The sequence below is a fragment of the Bufo gargarizans genome, chromosome 6, assembly GCF_014858855.1.
Source record: "Bufo gargarizans isolate SCDJY-AF-19 chromosome 6, ASM1485885v1, whole genome shotgun sequence".
Classification (NCBI taxonomy): Eukaryota; Metazoa; Chordata; class Amphibia; order Anura; family Bufonidae; genus Bufo; species Bufo gargarizans.
Genome location: NC_058085.1, coordinates 145,874,339 through 145,892,925, shown reverse-complemented (window position 1 = coordinate 145,892,925; position 18,587 = coordinate 145,874,339). Strand labels below are relative to the sequence as shown.

Genomic DNA, 18,587 nt, shown 5'->3' with positions numbered 1-18,587 from the left:
TTCGCTTACTTAGCCCCTCCCCACGTCAGGGGCAGCCTTGTGCTTATCAAGTGGAGCCACAATTTTGAGAAGGGGGGCGTGGTTTAGAGTTGTGGTAATACACATTTCTCTAACCCCCTGAAATATCCTTCGTTTCTGGCCCCCGTAGTGACGGTTATTTACCATCCAGTCAGTGTCCATTTTATTTCAGGTAGAAGTCTACCACAACATGTCTCCAGTACAGACTGACAGGAAGGGGGCGGCGCCGGCGTACGTAGCGCTGACTCAGTGACGTCATTAGTAGGCGCCGTCCACCACTCAGTGACGTGTGCAGGCGGCGCTGAGCTCTGGTCTGCGGCGCGGAGAACGGAGGCGGAAGAGGTGACAGGAATTTGGGGCTGATGGGATGAGACTATGGAGGGAGGGATGGAGCTGGCGTCCCCTGAGGCTGTCTGTGTAGACGGGGATAGGTGGCATGTGTCAGCGGGCAGGTTGTAAACAGTGGCACCGGGCTCCTAGTAGATGGAGGGGCGGAGTGGAGGCTGGCTCCTCAGGAGACGCAGATAGGACTTTTTACTTGCATAGGTCATTTATATAGGGGAAATGAGATACCCCCAGTGATTAGGGAGCTGCTGAGGCCTGGCACAACACAACAGCCCCTCTGGAGCTTGTCCTGAGCAGCGCAGCAGTGCCCCCTACTGATCGGACCTGTTGGGCTACACTCACATGACTCCCAGCAGAACTTATTGACTTTAAAGGGATTCTGTCCTGAGATTTGTGCCCTATAAGCTAAACATATGGCCATGTCGGTGCTAATAACATGAATCCTAAACTGCCCTTATTAAACCTGCTTGTGGCTCTATTAGCCCAAAAAACAGGTTTTTATAAGCTGTCACTAACCTACCTAAGGTGCCCAAGGGGTTTTAAGTTAATCCAGGGTGCCCAGCGCCGCCTCCTCAATCCACCTGTCCCTCTGCCAGATCCTGCGCTTGCGCACTAGGCTCAGCCTGATGCGCTGCAGACTCCTGGCAGCGGCTTCATTGAGCCGGCTTGATGCGCACTTCGCTCAATGAAGCCGCTGCCAGGAGTCCGCGGCGCATCAGGCTGAGCCTAGTGCGCAGGAGCAGGATCTGGCAGAGGGACGGGTGGATTGAGGAGGCGGCGCTGAGGTGAGGAAGGCGGCGCAGGGCACCAGACGGCGAGGGGTGCAGGCGGGCATCCTGGATTAACGCAAAACCCCTTGGGCACCTTAGGTAGGTGAGTGACAGCTTATAAAAGCCTGTTTTTTGGGCTAATAGAGCCATAAGCAGGTTTAATAAGGGCAGTTTAGGATTCATGTTATTAGCACCGACATGGACATATGTTTAGCTTATAGGGCACAAATCTCATGACAGAATCCCTTTAATACAGTTTGCTGGGAAAACGCAGGCTGTTGATTTCAGTTCTAGTGTGAACAGGAGCAGTCTGGCTGGGCCACCCCTGTCTATAAGGTCCCTTGACTATGTGGTAAGGCTGGGTTACTGCAGGGCAGTAGTGTGCTGCGTGTCCCTGAACCGCATGCACTACTTTTGGCGTACTGACATGCAGAATCCTGGCATTGCGCTGCAAGGTAAATCAGTCCAGTGGGGCCACCCACCTCCTGACTGGCACAACAGGATTGTCCCTTTTTTTACACTCCTGGACAGCCCATCTGTCAGCAGATTTGTTCAGATGAAACTGGCTGACCTGTTACATGTGCACTTGGCAGCTGTAAGGCGTCTGTGTTGGCCCCATGTTCATATATACCCGCATTGCTGAGAAAAATTATGCCAAGCGCACATGGAACAGGTCAGCCAGTTTCATAGGTACAAATCTGCTGACAGATGCCCTTTAAATATCTTCTGTCAGAGATCAAAGCTCAACCCAACAACACCCCCTTCCCAATCAGTGTACTCTTTTGACATAGTAAAGGTGCACATATAGTTCTTTTTTGGCATTTAAATTTCTGTAAAGGCTTCTCTCATGTGCGTAACGTGTCTGCTTGCAGATTTTCTCTTGTAGCTGCTCTGACATTTGACTTTTTCTTTATTTTATTTTTTATAGTGCAACCATGAACTGGAGTAAAGGAGGTCCAAGTGGCAAACGTGGCTTTGGTTTTGGGGGATTTGCCATTTCTGCAGGCAAAAAAGAAGAGCCAAAGCTCCCGCAGATTTCGCATAGCGCTTTCAGCACAACATCTACCTATGGCACTGCCAACAGCTCCCAGCTACCTTCATTCTACAAGATTGGGTCTAAGAGGGCCAACTTTGATGAAGAGAATGCGTATGTACAAAGCGGAGAAACTTCTCTCACTTATGGGTGTAATGTACTACCAGATGTTTTGCAGCTGTAGTTACAGAGGTCCAGGCCAGTCACCAGAGCTTCGGCACCATAGAAAAATGCATGAACCTATGTAAAGAACAGATCAGACCATGGAGTCATTCTCACTCTTCTTTCCATTGGATGGGGGTGGGAGTGAAAGTAGCCTGAGGTGTAGACCTTACTGGCATCTACTACTGCACATTAGCTGACTTACTTCCGTGTCCCTATCCTGATGGTGCGAATCCAGTCCAGAGGTCAGCTATTTCCACCAGTCCCATGGAGAATGAATGGAGCAGCAGGGCGCATGCTCGACCTGCCATTCCATCAGAACAGGGGAACAGGATCCCCAATATTCTCACAGTTTGTGGGGGTCCCAGCGGTCAGAACCCCACACATCAGTTAGTTATCCCCTATCCTGTCGATAAGGGATCATTTGTGGCACAACCCTTTTGATGAATGCAGTGGGTAGAGTGATGCATAGCAGGAAACCCCAGTGCATTTATTAGGTAAGGGTTGTTAGTGGATCTACAGGTAGAGGGAGGGCTGTTTTCAGTCTATGTTGGCTATCTTGTGCAGTAGCAGGTTATCACTTTCCTGTCCACAGATACTTTGATGATGAGGAAGAAGACTCCAGTAATATGGACCTGCCATACATCCCAGCAGAGAATTCTCCAACCAGACAGCAGCTTCGCTCCAAAACAACAGACTCTGACAGCGAAGAAGACCCTCTAGAGGCCTTCATGGCGGAAGTAGAGGTGATATTCCCTTTAAAGAGGCATTTCAGTTTTGGCAAATAAATGTCATTCTTTGTGTAATGAAAAGTTACATATGTTTTCAACAGAATTTCTGTATCGCTTCCTTGTGGTTTTCGGTATTTGTGCTTGCTGTCCTCATAACCTTTTTAGTGGATAAAAACCTGTATAAGTGCTCTGTCTTCTAATAGGCTGTGCCTCTGCATTCCCATCATAGGGCCGGGATACATTTTTATCCCCTGATATAAACAATGAAGATTCTTATTAAATGGTCACCAGCGGGGATACTTGAAAATAGTTTAAAGGGCATCTGTCAGCAGTTTTGTACCTATGAAACTGGCTGACCTGTTACATGTGCACTTGGCAGTTGAAGGCATCTGTGTTGGTCCCATGTTACATGTGCCAAGTGCACATGTAACAGGTCAGCCAGTTTCATAGGTACAAATCTGCTGACAGATGCCCTTTAAATATGTATTATGCAATGCATTGTCACATCATTAATTGCTAGAATGAAGGAGCTGTGAAGATGATTTTTATGTATTAAGTTGATCGGATATTATGGCCCTATTGAGTTATATTAAAGGTGTTCTCCAGGTATACTCTCCCACCCTATCTGACGAGTATGGAGGGACACAACTGCACACCTGTTAATACAGTTGCCAAGGCAACCATGTGAAACCCAGTCTGTATATGTGCAGGTCTCATTTATTAAAATTGGACCCATGCATGATACTTGTGTGTTGTACTATTGTCTTGGCAGCTATACCATTTAGTGTGCAGTTGTGTCTCTCTACACCGGATGTCAGATCCCGCAGGAGAGTATGCCTGGGCAACACCTTTAATGGAAGCGATGCATCCTCCTTTTCCCTTTTTACATTGTACAGAGCTGCTGCTGTACAGTATTTGTATAAAGCACTGGTCTTTTCTGTTGTGTTCAGGATCAGGCTGCCCAGGATATGAGAAAACTTGAGGAAAGAGACAAGGAGAAGAAGAATGCAAGGTATGAGAAAGCCACTGTTTAAGCTTAAGTCCTGTTTACCCCTCTTGGTCCACATGTCAAGTCTCTCTCCTACACTGGCGAGCATCTGTGACATTGATCAATCTTTTAATTGTCACACACTGACTAGCCTTCACCACGGCTGTAAACGCCATCCTATGTGATATTAAAGGAACACTCTAGGAAAAAAACTGGTCCTGTTTTAAGCCTAGAAGGGGCAGTGCATTATTTATATCTCTGAGCTGTACAGTCCCCCCCCCCCACCCCCACAAGCCCTGCATTTGGCATAGTAGTGTATTCGTTTTCCTTAGTGTTCCTTTTAAAGAGTAACTCGCCCTTTGTTTAAAAAAATTCTAAATCTCCTCAAAGGGAAGCGGTCACCATGAAAATGCAAAATAGACTGCAGGCATCCTGTTATAGAGTAGGGGGAGCTGAGCATATAGATTTTTAGTTTATGGGAAAATATGCATTATAAAGGCTCATGAACCCGACAGTGGTTTTTGTCCGCATCCGACCAAATTTTTTTCCGATCAGATGTGGAGATGTGCCCCGCCCAAAAAAATTGAACATGTCCTATTGTTTTGTGGGCAAGTAAATAGCTGCAGACTCTCAGCCGATATCCATGTTTTGTGGATGCACAATTTGCGCACCACAGAAACTGCTACGGCTGTGTGCACGAGCCCTAACTTGTATTCATTCATTTATATCCAGGCTCATTCTGGGCTTTGAAGTCACGGAAGAGGTCTTATCAGTGATTGATGGCTATTTCTGTATACACAGTCATAGGAGGAAGGCTGTCAATCACTGATGGCTCTGCCTCCTTGACTTTAAAGCCTAGAATGAGCAGTTCTAGTTTTCCAATAAAATTATATCAATCTGCTCAGCTCCTCCTGCCCTATAAGATGTTGACTGCAGCTCAAACATCATGTTCAATGTGACTGGTTCCCTTTTAATTACATTTTCTACTATACTTTATTAATGGATTTTTGCTATTTTACTAAACAGATAGGCGATGTGTGCCTCTGCCCGTACAGCACTCGCTGCGGCCACACAGCAGAATCCGTACACCACTGACCTGTCAGCAGTGTATGAGTATACTGATTCTAAAGGGCGACAGACACCTGAACTTCAGCTGCCCATTTGTTTGGTAAAACTGCAAAATCCACTACGTATACTACAAATAATAAATTTGAGGGGATTTAAAACATTTTAAACAAACTTGTCTAAACTGTTAGTTACCATTTAATTTTATTCCTGCAAGGGAAGGATTTTATAGTATCGTGGTGCAGAGACCAGTATTGTGATGTAACCCACTGTGATGCAGATTGCATATTAGCGTGGGTTATCTCGCATGTTGTAGCACTAAGGCTACTTTCACACTATTTAAGTTTTCCGGTATTGAGTTCCGTCATAGGGGCTCAATACCGGGAAAAACGCTTTAGTTTTGTCACCATTCGTTGTCAATGGGGACAAAACTGAACAGAACGGAATGCACCAAAATGCATTCCGTTCCATTTAGCTGCGTTCCCAGACCGGAGAGCAAACCGCAACATGTTGTATTTTGCTTTCTGTCCTGGGAAACTGATAACGATAGATCCGTCATGACCCACAATGCAATGTCAATGTGGACGGATTTGTTTTCTCTGCCACAATAGAAAACTGATCCGTCCCCAATTGATTTTCAGTGGAGTTAATGACTGATCCGTCTTGGCTATGTTAAAGATAATACAACCGGATGCAAACGGTTGTATTATCAGTAACTGAAGCGTTTTTGCTGAACCCTGCCGGATCCAGTAAAAACGCTAGTGTGAAAGTAGCCTTAGCCATATGTTTCCAACTGCTGTTTTTCTTTTGCTACATTCATAGCTCTGCCTATAGTTTCGCAACATCTGGGGCCTCTTCCAAGTACCACACCCCCCCATTTGTTCATTAATGTATGCCCCACAGTATTTCTAAGGCTGTTATATGGCTGGTATCCGAACTGAGTGCAGGGAAGTTTGTTTTTCCTCTTCTTTTTTGCAGGGGTATCAGGGATGACATTGAGGAAGAAGATGACCAGGTAAATTTGTAGTTTTCTTATTGTGTTCTCCAAGGTAGTTACTGGGCCTTGTAGCCAGGCAATGTAGTATAATTGCCTGTTTCTAGGGAGAAAATACCAGCTTATAGCCCAGAGGAGAACTGATTTCCCATTGTAACATGTCATTCATAGTAGCATTCATTTTCTCTGTGCACCCTGCCAATTAGACACCCATTCATACTGTGTGATTCATTCCAATTCAAACAATATTGAGAAACTGTAATGATGATCGACCCATGTAAATGAAAGAAGATAAAAACATCTAAAATTGTCTGACAATGAGCCCAATCCTCCTTTTATTCTCAAATCTCCCTTGTCCAGTTCTCTACATGCATCTTAAGATTCGGTCACACCTACCTATAGTATCAACATATTATTGTGCCTCTGCAGAAAATAATGATGACGTGGTGCTTGCTGAAGTGCCACAGCCTTCTTATTCTGCTGATTAGTGGTGGTTGATCAGGATCAGTCATTAAAGAAACACTGCACACTAAGGGGTACAGTTGTTGAGGCAACCATGTGACGCTCAGTTCGTGTCATGAATGGATGCACATGGGAATTACACTCGGCAATTGTACTGCCCAGTGTTCAATTTTGTCTCTCTATCTCTGATGTCAGATTGGGCAGAAGAGTTTGCATGGAGGTATGCTTTAGAGGGGTTGTCATCAATATAAAAGCGTAGACAACCCCTCTAAAGGGAATTTGTTACTAACGACATCCCTATCAAACTGCATAGACACATAGCTGTGGTTCACTTTTTTTAAAGTGCAGTTTTTCTTTTGTTGATCTGAGGTTTTATTCCTGAGTTATGATAAAAAAAAATTAGGCCTTTCGTGCAAAGAGGGCATCACCATTTCTCTTGTTGCTGCTAAGTTCCATTTATTTTGGTGTCCAGCCCCTCCCTGGCTGCTTTGATTGATATAGCCAGGCAGTGGCAAAGTAGTGAAGGAGGGACTGGCCATAGAACGGAGGGGAGTTTGGTTACCAAAGTTAAAACTGCATTTTAATCAAGTGATTCACAGCTATGTGTCTATATAGACAGTTGGATAGAGAGGTCGCTGGTGACAGATTCCCTTAAAGAGGACCTTTCATCTGGCAAAAAATTCTGAACTAAGTATCATGATCTGTACAGCGGTGCCCAGAGATCTCACTGCACTTACCATTATCCCTGGGCGCCGCTCCATTCTTCCGCTATGTCCTCCGGTATCTTCGGGGACTTGGTTATACTGGGCGGAGACTGGCGTTGTTCTCCTGGGCGTCTCCTCCTCCTAGGCTGTAGCGGTGGCCAATTGCAGCGCAGAGCTCACAGCCTGGGAGAAAAAAATCTCCCAGGCTGTGAGCTCTGCGCTGCGTTTGGCCACCGCTACAGCCTGGGAGAAGGAGACGCCCAGAAGAACGGCAGTCTCCGCCCAGTATAACCCAAGTCCCCGAAGATGCCAGCGGACATAGCGGAAGAATGGAGTGGCGCCCAGGGATAATGGTAAGCGCAGAGAGATCTCTGGGTGCCGCTGTACATATCATGATACTTAGTTCAGACTTTTTTGCCAGATGAAAGGTCCTCTTTTACGATCTTAGAAAATCCCTATTAAGCCTCCTTAGGAAGTAGCATAGACAAAACAGCAGTCATTTTCAGTATGTCCGAAGGTATCCCTAATGAATAAATAGTTTGGTAAGCTGTTTCCATTGGGGGAGTGTGCACTCAAACGTCACTGATACCTAATTCCATGAACGAAGATGGTTTTGTGTTGCTGGTTCACGTTGGTTTTCTTAGAAAATCGTGCAATGTTTATGTCGCCAAATGTTTGTGTCAAATAAACATTTAGAAGAATAGGTGCAGTGTTGTGGTGGATGCAGTCAACAAAATATGACTATAAACCCTCACACTGATGTTAAAATGAGACTTTAGCCAATATATCCTTATATGAAGGACATACTGGAGGCCGCGTACCATGTCAAGGCATCTCAGGTGGCAAGGGACCTAATGCTAACCTACCTGTGCCATATGGGCAGTACCAGGGGCCATTGGGCAAATTACAGAAGCGTAAGGTCCGACTCGCAGCAAACTGCTCCCAGTTGCCTCCAGCGTGAAACCACACATGCAATGGGAGGAGGCAGCGAGTCCCACCCAGAGCTGACTGATATGATGCAGACCTCACATGTTGCCTATAGATGAAAATTGAAAAATGCACAACTGCATATGGGGTTAAGCATTTCCTGCGTTATATTATGTAATCTCCAGATGTTTGTGATAAAGGCTTTCTATAGGCTTCAGATTCTGAATGACTCCCCATTGTATTATTTAATGGAGCAATCTTAAGTAAGGCACCCCTTGTATAGAAATATAGTGAGTTTATTTTTTTTTGTTTGGTTTGTTACTTGCCTTTTGGTAGAGTTTTGTATGTTGTCACATGCTCCTTTAGCACTATATACATGGAGCAATCATTGGCACTGTATGTCCCTGAACGATCTCATTAACACATACACTTTCATTGTTGTCGTCAGCACACCCCTATTTACACGGGACGATGCTGCTGATAACTGGTGGTTTCCCGCCCAACAAATGAGAAGGTTTTGGGTGATCAGTGGCATGTTTACATCGGACAGTGAACAGGCAAACAAACGTTAGTCTGAACATTCGTCTCCGATCACCTGCCTGTGTAAAATGCGCTTTAGATCATAAATGAGTTAAAGGGATTCTCTGGGATTGATTTGAAATGGCTGCCAGCAACCTCTCCTAGAATGTGAGCAGGACTGTTTGCCATCACTTGCAGATCTGCCTGGGGGTCTGAGGAGGAGGGGCCTCACTGCACAATACGCTCTGTCACTTGCATATTCTACTTATAGGCGAATGTTCCGGTGAGGCTGCTCAGCCATGATGGTATGTCATAGGCAGGATTACATCATTACCATGTATTGTAGAGCAGTGTAGTAAATGCTCCTCGCTCCATCTAGACAGTTCTGCAAGTGGAGTCAAGCAGTCCTGCTCACATTCTAGGACGGGTTGCCTGCAGCCCTTTTCAATCGGTTCCAGAGAACCCCTTTGAAGCCTCATGAAGACGTCCGTGGAACACTGTCCGTGAGATACCGGACTGGCATTGCAGATGCGTACAGCGTCATTGGTTGCTATGATGCCGTGCGCTCCTGCACTGCCAGTCCGGTATCTCACGGACAGTGTTCCACGGACGTCTGCATGAGGTTTAAGGTGCATGTGAGAACGGTCCACCCCAGCTTTCTTTTAACCATATCTAAAGAAACAGAAAGGGTTTTCTGGCTGCTAGCTTTACAACTTAGCTGCCAAAAGAATAGATTAGATCTGGTACCCATAGGTATATCTGGTATAGCAGCCTTGTTCAGAAGGTTAACCCTGGTTACAGTAGAGTAGTAGTATAGTGTGGTAGAGCATATGTGAATCCAAAATGATGTATATTTGGGCATTCCTACCAGATGTCATATATTCCATCTCTATTTCCCCATTTCCATCATCGCATTGAGAAACCTTACTAAATATTTGTGTTAATCTGGTGGGGACCAAATACTACTGGTAAAACTTTTCCAAAGTGATATATTTGTAGACCTTTTTGTAGTCCAAGCCTTATGCACCCACTAGCAATTTACCTATATCTGCTTCCTACTTACACTTGAACAGTAAATTGCCATGAGAAGAAGAAAGATCGTTGTAATGTGGAGGATACTCTATCTATTCCTCCTGTCAGATCTGATGCATATGGATTTGAAGAAGGTTCTAAACGGAGGTCCTAGTAATGTCATCATTGTCAGTTTTGAAGCCCTGTGCATAATTTTTGGACAAGAGTGGCGAAATAAAAACTTTAATGCTACATACACATAGTAAAGCTGTATGCAGCTCAGTATTCCATGTAGTATTCCATATGACACATGGCACGGTATTATGCCTCTGCATGGTGCAGTGTTTTTTGCTAGAGGTAATGTTGGGCCAGCAGACGTTCCTTGGTGCTGTATAATGGATCTCTATGTACATGAGGTCTAATAATCTCTTCACTGACATAAGGTTCCACCTAGCAGATTGTATGTCTCTTCTTGCCCATTGGCAGACCTTTGACTGAATGAGAGTCTCAGTTTAGAGGAAGATATTCTGAATATTTATATTTTTTCTGCTGAGACTCTCTATTTCTCATAGGAAGCCTATTTCCGGTACATGGCGGAGAACCCAACAGCTGGGCTGCAACCTGAAGAGGAAGAAGACAATCTTGAGTATGACAGTGATGGTAACCCTATCGCCTCAACCACCAAACGCATTATTGATCCTCTCCCTCCAATAGACCATACAGAGGTAAGGGCCAGATTACTCTTTACTTGGATATTTCTTCCACAATTGCGTCTATCTTAAGCTATATTCACACAACGTGGGGGCAAGTCTTTTGGGGCACAACTTGGGGGCTATTACAACTACTAGGAGGCACTAAGTGGGCCATTATAACTACAGGGGCACAAAGGAGTGTATTATTTATAGTGGGGGCATATTATATATACTGAGGGCACTGCAGCAGGTGGGGTATTGAAATAAAAAACCCAGTGAAAATCATCTGTTTTTAATGGTCGCTTTTCACAGCCATTCAAACTTTATGCAAAACGGCTGTTAAAAACAGACCATTGGATAGAAAATGGATGATGCACAAATAGTTGAAAATGGCCATGAAAAACTGACAGTGTGTCTGTTCTTAACTGCCTTTTAAATCGTTGTGTGAATGTAGCCTTATGATGATCTTCCCATTTTGCAGATAGATTACGCACCTTTTGAGAAGAACTTCTATGAAGAACATGAGGAAATCACTGCTCTGACTCCACAGCAGATTGTAGAGCTGAGGAATAAACTGAACCTACGGGTGAGATGATGACTATTAAATGGATCCATGTGAAAATGTACTATCACTTTCCATTGTGATGCGAAGTGTAAAATGTGCATACTGAATGCAGGTCTCTGGAGCGGCTCCACCCCGTCCGGGCAGCAGCTTTGCTCACTTTGGATTTGATGAACAGCTTATGCACCAGATCAGGAAGTCTGAATACACCCAGCCCACACCTATCCAATGTCAGGTAAAGACCATCCTACTGTAGGCACTTCATATTTAAAATAGATCCCCTATTTACTTAACGCTGTTCTTCTACCTTCTTCAGGGTGTTCCTGTGGCGATCAGTGGACGAGACATGATTGGCATTGCCAAAACTGGAAGTGGTAAAACGGCAGCATTTATCTGGCCTATACTAGTGCACATTATGGACCAGAAGGAGCTGCAGCCAGGAGATGGGCCCATTGCCGTCATAGTGTGTCCCACACGAGAGTTGTGTCAGCAGGTACCAATTGATGTGGTGTTTTTTTTGTTGTTGTTTTTTTGGTTGTTGTTGTTGTTGTTGTTGTACAGGAATACATTTTTGTGTGTTTTAACTCACTGTTACTTTATTGTGACTAAGCTTGTTGCCGTTTGTTAGATTCACAGTGAGTGTAAGCGGTTTGGCAAAGCCTACAATCTACGCTCTGTAGCAGTGTATGGAGGAGGCAGTATGTGGGAACAAGCAAAGGCTCTGCAAGAAGGAGCAGAGATAGTCGTTTGTACACCGGTGAGTAACCATTAGCCAGCACTAATATCCAGGCTTTTTAGCAGGCATCTTACTAAGGCTGCTTTCACACTGGCGTTTTGGCTTTCAGTCTGTGAGATTCAGGGCTCTCGCAAGCGGTCTAAAACGAATCAGTTTTGCACTAATGCATTCTGAATGGAAAAGGATCCGCTCAGAATGCATCAGTTTGCCTCCGATCAGTCTCTATTCCGCTCTGGAGGTGGGCACCAAAACGCTGCTGTCCTCTTGACGAAACTGAGCCAAACGAATCCGTCCTGGCACACAATGTAAGTCAATGGGAGACGAATCCGTTTTCTCTGGCACAATAGAAAACTGATCCGTCTCCCATTGACCTTCAGTGGAGCTCATGGATCCGTCTTGGCTATGTTACAGATAATACAAACAGATCCGTGAAAGTAGCCTTAAGCTCCGTTCACACAGCTGTATGAACTGTCAGTGCAAAAGCCATGTGCGTCTGTGCCTTAAGGCTGGGTTCACACCTGAGCGTTTTACAGCGCGTTCCTACGCGCTGTAAAACGCTCAACAAGGAGAAACCAATGATTCCCTATGGGAATGGTTCACACTTGGGCGTTTTACAGCGCGTACGATCGCGCTGTAAAACGCCCGACGCTCCAAAAAGTACATGAGCGACTTTTGGGGCGTTTGTGGCCATAGGACACTGTAGTGAATCACACAAACGCGCGTCAAACGCGCGTTTACTATTACAAAAACGCGCATAAAAATGCGCGTCAAAAACGCGCGTAAAACGCGCGTTTGCGCAACGCTCAAGTGTGAACCCAGCCTAAGTGGTGTGAGATCCTGTTTGTGGAAAGCACATAAGGCTTTCCTTTCAGGAAAATGCATTTCTTCCATAGACTGAACTGAAACTTGGTTTTAGAAATATTTTGTCTTGACAGGTTTAATGTGTCCCATGAAAAATATTAAGTACATGTAGGTTGGCTCAAAAATGTTTTTTTGAAGTTAGGTAGACTCATTGCTAAAACTGAAAGAGAGAGCCTGGTAAGAAAGGGGGTAAACACTTCGGTAATGAAGCAGTTAAGTTAGATTACACAGTAAGATATAGAGCAGCATGGTGGCGTGGTTTTCTTTTAGCAGGGTTGTAGTCTTCTATTGCCCACAATGTAGCTTTGTCACCCCAGCAATTATATTTGTATTTCACAGGGACGTCTTATTGATCATGTAAAGAAGAAGGCGACCAACCTACAGAGAGTCACCTACCTTGTATTTGATGAAGCGGATCGCATGTTTGACATGGGTTTTGGTAAGCTCATAGGCTGGCTTTACCTTACTGTTTAGTGTGTGGAGTAACGTTCATATGGGGAGTCTACTTCCAGGCCTTCTGACTAGTGTATGATGTGCTTACTACTTTCAGAATACCAAGTTCGATCCGTTGCCAACCACGTGAGGCCGGACAGGCAAAGTAAGTGAATGGTGTTGCTCATGTTTTATGGTGATAGTAGTAACCCTCATTTGTGGTGGTTTTAGAGAAAAGGGTTTCTTATCTCTCTTCTTACAAACCTGCTATTGCATTTCCGACCCAGCCTTGCTGTTCAGTGCCACGTTTCGGAAGAAAATTGAAAAGCTGGCCAGAGATATTCTGATTGATCCCATCCGGGTTGTTCAGGGTGATATTGGAGAGGTGAGAAGTTCACTATGCCTGTTTACCCATTACTTATTCTTTGTCGAAGCAAAGCAATGATCTGTATATGCAATTCAACATTTTCTTTTATCTCCTTTGCATGCCTATGTCATTAAATCTCCAGGCTAATGAGGACATCACTCAAGTGGTAGAAATTCTTCCCTCTGGTCCGGATAAGTGGTCCTGGCTGACTCGTAGACTTGTGGAGTTTACATCCACTGGGAGCGTCCTCCTGTTTGTCACCAAAAAAGCTAATGCCGAAGAGCTCGCCAACAACTTGCGCGTGGAGGATCACCCATTAGGTCTTCTTCATGGAGACATGGACCAGAGTGAAAGGAACAAGGTTATCACAGACTATAAAAAGAAAAATATCCCCATCCTAGTTGCTACAGATGTTGCTGGTAAGTAAGAACCCTGTGACCCCAATGGTAATTAGAGGAATACTTTGGAACTTTAGCATTGGCGCACTATTACTGGTTCTTTTCTCCACTTATGCACAGAGGACATTTTAGCATGTTGTTGACCAGTAAATAGAAGTTTTTATTTCATTGCCCTTGTTCATAATCAGTATTACTGTTCTTTGACAGCCAGAGGTCTGGATATTCCATCAATCAAAACTGTCGTCAACTATGACGTAGCACGAGATATCGACACACACACTCACCGCATCGGTCGTACAGGCAGAGCAGGGGAGAAAGGTGTGGCCTATACGCTTTTAACACCCAAAGACAGCAATTTTGCTGGGGACCTAGTGAGGAATTTGGAAGGAGCCAATCAATACGTATCAAAGGAGCTGCTTGATCTGGCAATGCAGGTACGGCTTCCTTCAGAGACACAGGTTTTTTTTCCATACCACGTTCATTTGCTGCATGCGTCAGCATGTAGAATAAAAATATAATACAAAAACACCACCAAATTGGAAAAAAAAACAACTCTCCAAAAAACCACACAAGTGCTGAAAAATGCCACTGAAAACCGATGTGGGAATCCACCCTAAATCTGCAAATATAAACATTATCTCCTACCCTGTACATGTTTAGTATCCACATTGGATTAAGAAGCTTTGCTTTTTCTGTACTCCATAGAATTCCTGGTTTAGGAAGTCTCGATTCAAGGCTGGGAAAGGCAAGAAGCTGAATGTAGGTGGTGGTGGACTTGGCTACCGAGAACGTCCTGGGCTTGGAGCAGAAACCTCTGTAAGTGTGGGAATCCTATATATACACATCACTATATTTAACAGCCATAGGTCTTGAAGATGTCTTCATGCTCAGAAAGACTATAGTCTCAAGTCACAGCCATGGCTACTGCTGGGTTTGTAGTAGCAGCCTAAAACCTCCACCTGTTGAGGAAAGGTTTGAGGGAGCTGAAAAAGCCATTCAGCTCTAACATCATATGGAATGTGTGCTTTAATATATTTGCAATATATATCTTTTCTTCAGACCTGTGTAAAAAAGATTTTGTCGTTAGCGGCTCTGCCGTTGCCACCATCTCCGCTGCACTCTCACAAGTGGCTGTCTTTTCCGCCCAGGTTCTGACTGGTTGTATATGCTTCTTTTCCTATTCAGCTGCTGTAACTGCAGCTGAACAGGCAGAGAAGAGCACGCATCCGTTTTGGACCTGCTAAACTATTTTTCTTCTACAGGTTTGAAGAAAAGATGGATTATTATGTATATATTTTTTTAAAGCGCAGAGAACCACTTTAATACTGTACCTTGCCTCATTCACCCACTTCTGGCAATGTATGATTTAGGCTACTTTCACACTGGCATTTTGGCTTTCTGTTTGTGAGATCCGTTCAAGGCTCTCACAAGCGGTCCAAAACGGATCAGTTTTGCCCTAATGCATTCTGAATGGAAAAGGATCCGCTTAGAATGCATCAGTTTGCCTCCATTCCGTCTCCATCCTTCTTTGGAGGCGGACACCAAAACACGGCTTGCAGCGTTTTGGTGTCCGTCTGACGAAACTGAGCCAAACGGATCCGTCCTGACACACAATGTAAGTCAATGGGGACGGATCCGTTTTCTATGACACAATCTGGCACAATAGAAAACTGATCCGTCTTGGCGATGTTAACCATAATACAAATGGATCCGTTCTGAACGGATCCGTCTGTGCAGATCCATAACGGATCCGCACCAAGTGTGAGTGTGAAAGTAGTCTTGCACACTAAAGCATAAAGGCATATAAGGTTTAGCCAGGTCAGCTCTGTTATCTTTACAATATGTATTTGTCCAGCTAGTAAACTGTGTGGCTTTATTTCAGGAACGTGCTATTAGCGGCAGTGTGATGAGCAATTATGAGGCCTTCAAACCTACAGGAGGAGCAATGGGAGATCGACTATCTGCCATGAAGGCTGCATTTCAGGTGTGGAGTGGGAAGAATGTGAGTTGCAAGCTGGTGATATCTTTGGTGTATTAACTGATCTTTTGTTGCCTTTGCAGTCACAGTACAAAAATCATTTTGTTGCTGCTAGCTTGAGCACACAGAAAACGGGAACGTCAACCATCAACTCCGGAGCTTGGACGAGTGCGGGCAGCTTAAGTTCAGTTCCCAATTCTGCACCACAGACTCAGTCATCGCCATCAGAACTATCTCCACCCACCTCCAGAGGAATGCTTGGCTTTACCAGCACTGGAACACTTAGCAGTGTCCCAACAGCTTATCCACCCATGGTTATTCCTAGCTACCCCGCAGCCAGCCCATATAGTAGTAAAGAGGGGTCTAGTAGTAGTAGCAGTAGTAGCAGCAGCAAAGAAAGCAGTGGTGGCCGGGATAAATACAGTGAAGGAAGGGGGAGGCATGGGGATAGCCATCGGCATGGAGATGGACATCGCCATAGTGACAGAGATGGGCATCGCCATTCCGGCAGTAGCCGACACAGTGAGAGCCGTAATGGTGGTGAAGGGAGGAGAAATAGTGATGGGCGGAGGGAGAGTTCCCGGGACAGTGAAGGAAAAAGAGAGGGCTCACGAGACCGGGAAGACAGCCGGAGAGACAGCTCTGGAGACAGTCGAAGAGAAAGCCGAGATGGAGGAGAAAGCCGGAAAGAGAGCTCACGAGATGGCGACAGTCGTAAGGAGGAATCCCGAGATAATGGGAAAGGTGAAACATTTGCTGTACCAGATCCACCCAAACGCAAGAAGAGCAGATGGGACAGTTAAAGTTCCTGTTTGGAATTGGCTGGTGTTGCTTAGGGCACTACATCTTTGTTCTTGTATTTTTTGCTTGCTTTTGGTGGACATGAAGTCCCAAACTGAATGTTAGTCAAATAAATATTCCCATCCCCTGGAATTGTCACACCATGAATTTGCATCATAAGAGCATTTACCAAGCTCACAAGAGGATGTCCTGTATTCCTATGCTTCTTTGTGTAGAGCAGTATATGCTGAAATTCCCAACTGTATCCCGTGCTTCGTACAATATGCAAAACTTGGAGCATCTCAAGTGACAGCCATCTTCATCGAGAACTCTTCAGTCTCCAAACTGCGTGTTTAGAATGTGTTTTCTGTATATAGGTTTTAGTTTTTTCTTTGTTTTTTTTTCATGTACCGAGCTGTTCTCATTTCACACATATTGATTAAACAAAAACCAACTTTTGTTTTAATATGGTCCCTGTCCCTCCCTATGCGCCACAGACCACTAGGAATAATCAATCTATGGTGGGATGATTCTATGGCATTAGATAACACTTTCTTTGAATCTCTAATGCCATAATTTGTCTTAATAGGTTATGTTTCCCATCTTTGGATATTCCAGAAATGTCTATGGGTAGGAAAACCAACAGTATGGGGAGAATTAATCATTCCCACCATGCCAGTTTCTGGTGCAAAAGTCACAAACGTCATGACTTAAAAGTCATTGCACCTAAATCTAGGAGCAAGTGGTGTTTTTATGCCGCCATCTCCACTTTCTTGAAAAGGGAGTGGGCCTGGCAAATTTAATATTCTCTTACACCAGTTTTCGGGTGTAACAGAAGATTAAAATCTATAGCACTTCCGAGCTGCCGTAGATTTCAGTGTAGGCACACGTTGCTAGAGGACGTGCCTAATCGTGAAGCCTCTTCATAAATTCTGCTCATCCTCTGGGTAATGTCGGTCTAATAAATGCCCCCTTTTATTTTTATTTTTTTATGTGCTTTCTTTCTGATGAGTCTATGGCCTGTATGGTTATAAATCTGGTACCAATGCAGTTCCATTTGGTCTAGATGAAAAGCATTTCACAGTAATCTGTTCTTCCTCCCGTTATTAGTAGAAGTCTCGCTGTTTCTCTCTCCAGCTTTATAAATCTCATGTCACTCAACATTGTAAGGTAACTTTGTTTATATGGTAACAGTTGCAGACTACATATACACAATAAAAGGTATCTCAAGCAATAGGCCATTATGTAGCATGTGCAGAAGCTTTTCAGGAACTGTATATGTCCTTATTGCATTATCAGCAGTTCCATGTTAAGGACGTTTCGACTGTAAAAAAGCTATAGAGACAAAATAGTAAAGGGACACTTCCATCAATCACATTTTAGAACAGTCTATATGTGTATTTTCTTTTTCTTTTTTTTTTTTTTTTTTATTATCGCCCCATGTATTCTACTTTCTTTGTGTTTGAACTTTTAACAATCCAAACAATTTCTTGACTCTTTCAATCAGACCATCACGGTGTCCAGGGAGATCCCACATATAGTGACCTAAATTAGAGCCTCAAACGTTATCCTAATTAGTTAATTTTTTTGTAGGCATCTTTATCTAGGCCTATCAAGAGAACAAAAGAGCTGTTATACTGTAATTCCTACAGTACTTGACTATTATAATGGGAATTGCCTAACAGATAACTCACATTAGTAGCAAACTGATAAAAGAATACTCAGCTAAGGTCCAGTTACATGAGAAGATGGTTGGGAATGAATGTTCATACATATGCTTGTTTCTATGTAAAGGTCCTGCTGATCACCCCATGTACATGCATTCATCGGGTGAAAGCATTGTTAATGTGGACACCTAAATCATTTCTGGGCATAAGTTTGTGCTGTGTATACAGCAATCTGCTGACCAGAAACAGTGATTCTTTATTGGCACAAGCGATCGTTTCTTCACATGCACAGGAGATGTTTGCTGCACGAAGTGCAGCTCTCATCTCCTCTGACGAGCAGGCAATTATCAGGAACAAACAGTTAATTTCCGATAATTGCTCAGTC

At 44.2% G+C, this 18,587-nt stretch overlaps 1 protein-coding gene across 1 annotated transcript; it reads left to right on the top strand.

Moving 5' to 3' along the window:
* Nucleotides 1-287: 287 nt before the first annotated feature.
* Nucleotides 288-17,001, top strand: DDX42 (DEAD-box helicase 42). Its single transcript, XM_044296327.1, has 18 exons — nt 288-360; nt 2,062-2,280; nt 2,924-3,074; nt 4,010-4,071; nt 6,091-6,127; nt 10,302-10,454; nt 10,903-11,007; nt 11,099-11,218; nt 11,300-11,476; nt 11,612-11,740; nt 12,920-13,019; nt 13,131-13,178; nt 13,300-13,397; nt 13,522-13,798; nt 13,985-14,211; nt 14,483-14,593; nt 15,660-15,761; nt 15,839-17,001. The coding sequence occupies exons 2-18, from the start codon at nt 2,069-2,071 to the stop codon at nt 16,556-16,558; spliced, it is 2,829 nt and encodes a 942-aa protein (XP_044152262.1). The 5' UTR covers nt 288-360; nt 2,062-2,068; the 3' UTR covers nt 16,559-17,001.
* Nucleotides 17,002-18,587: the final 1,586 nt, after the last annotated feature.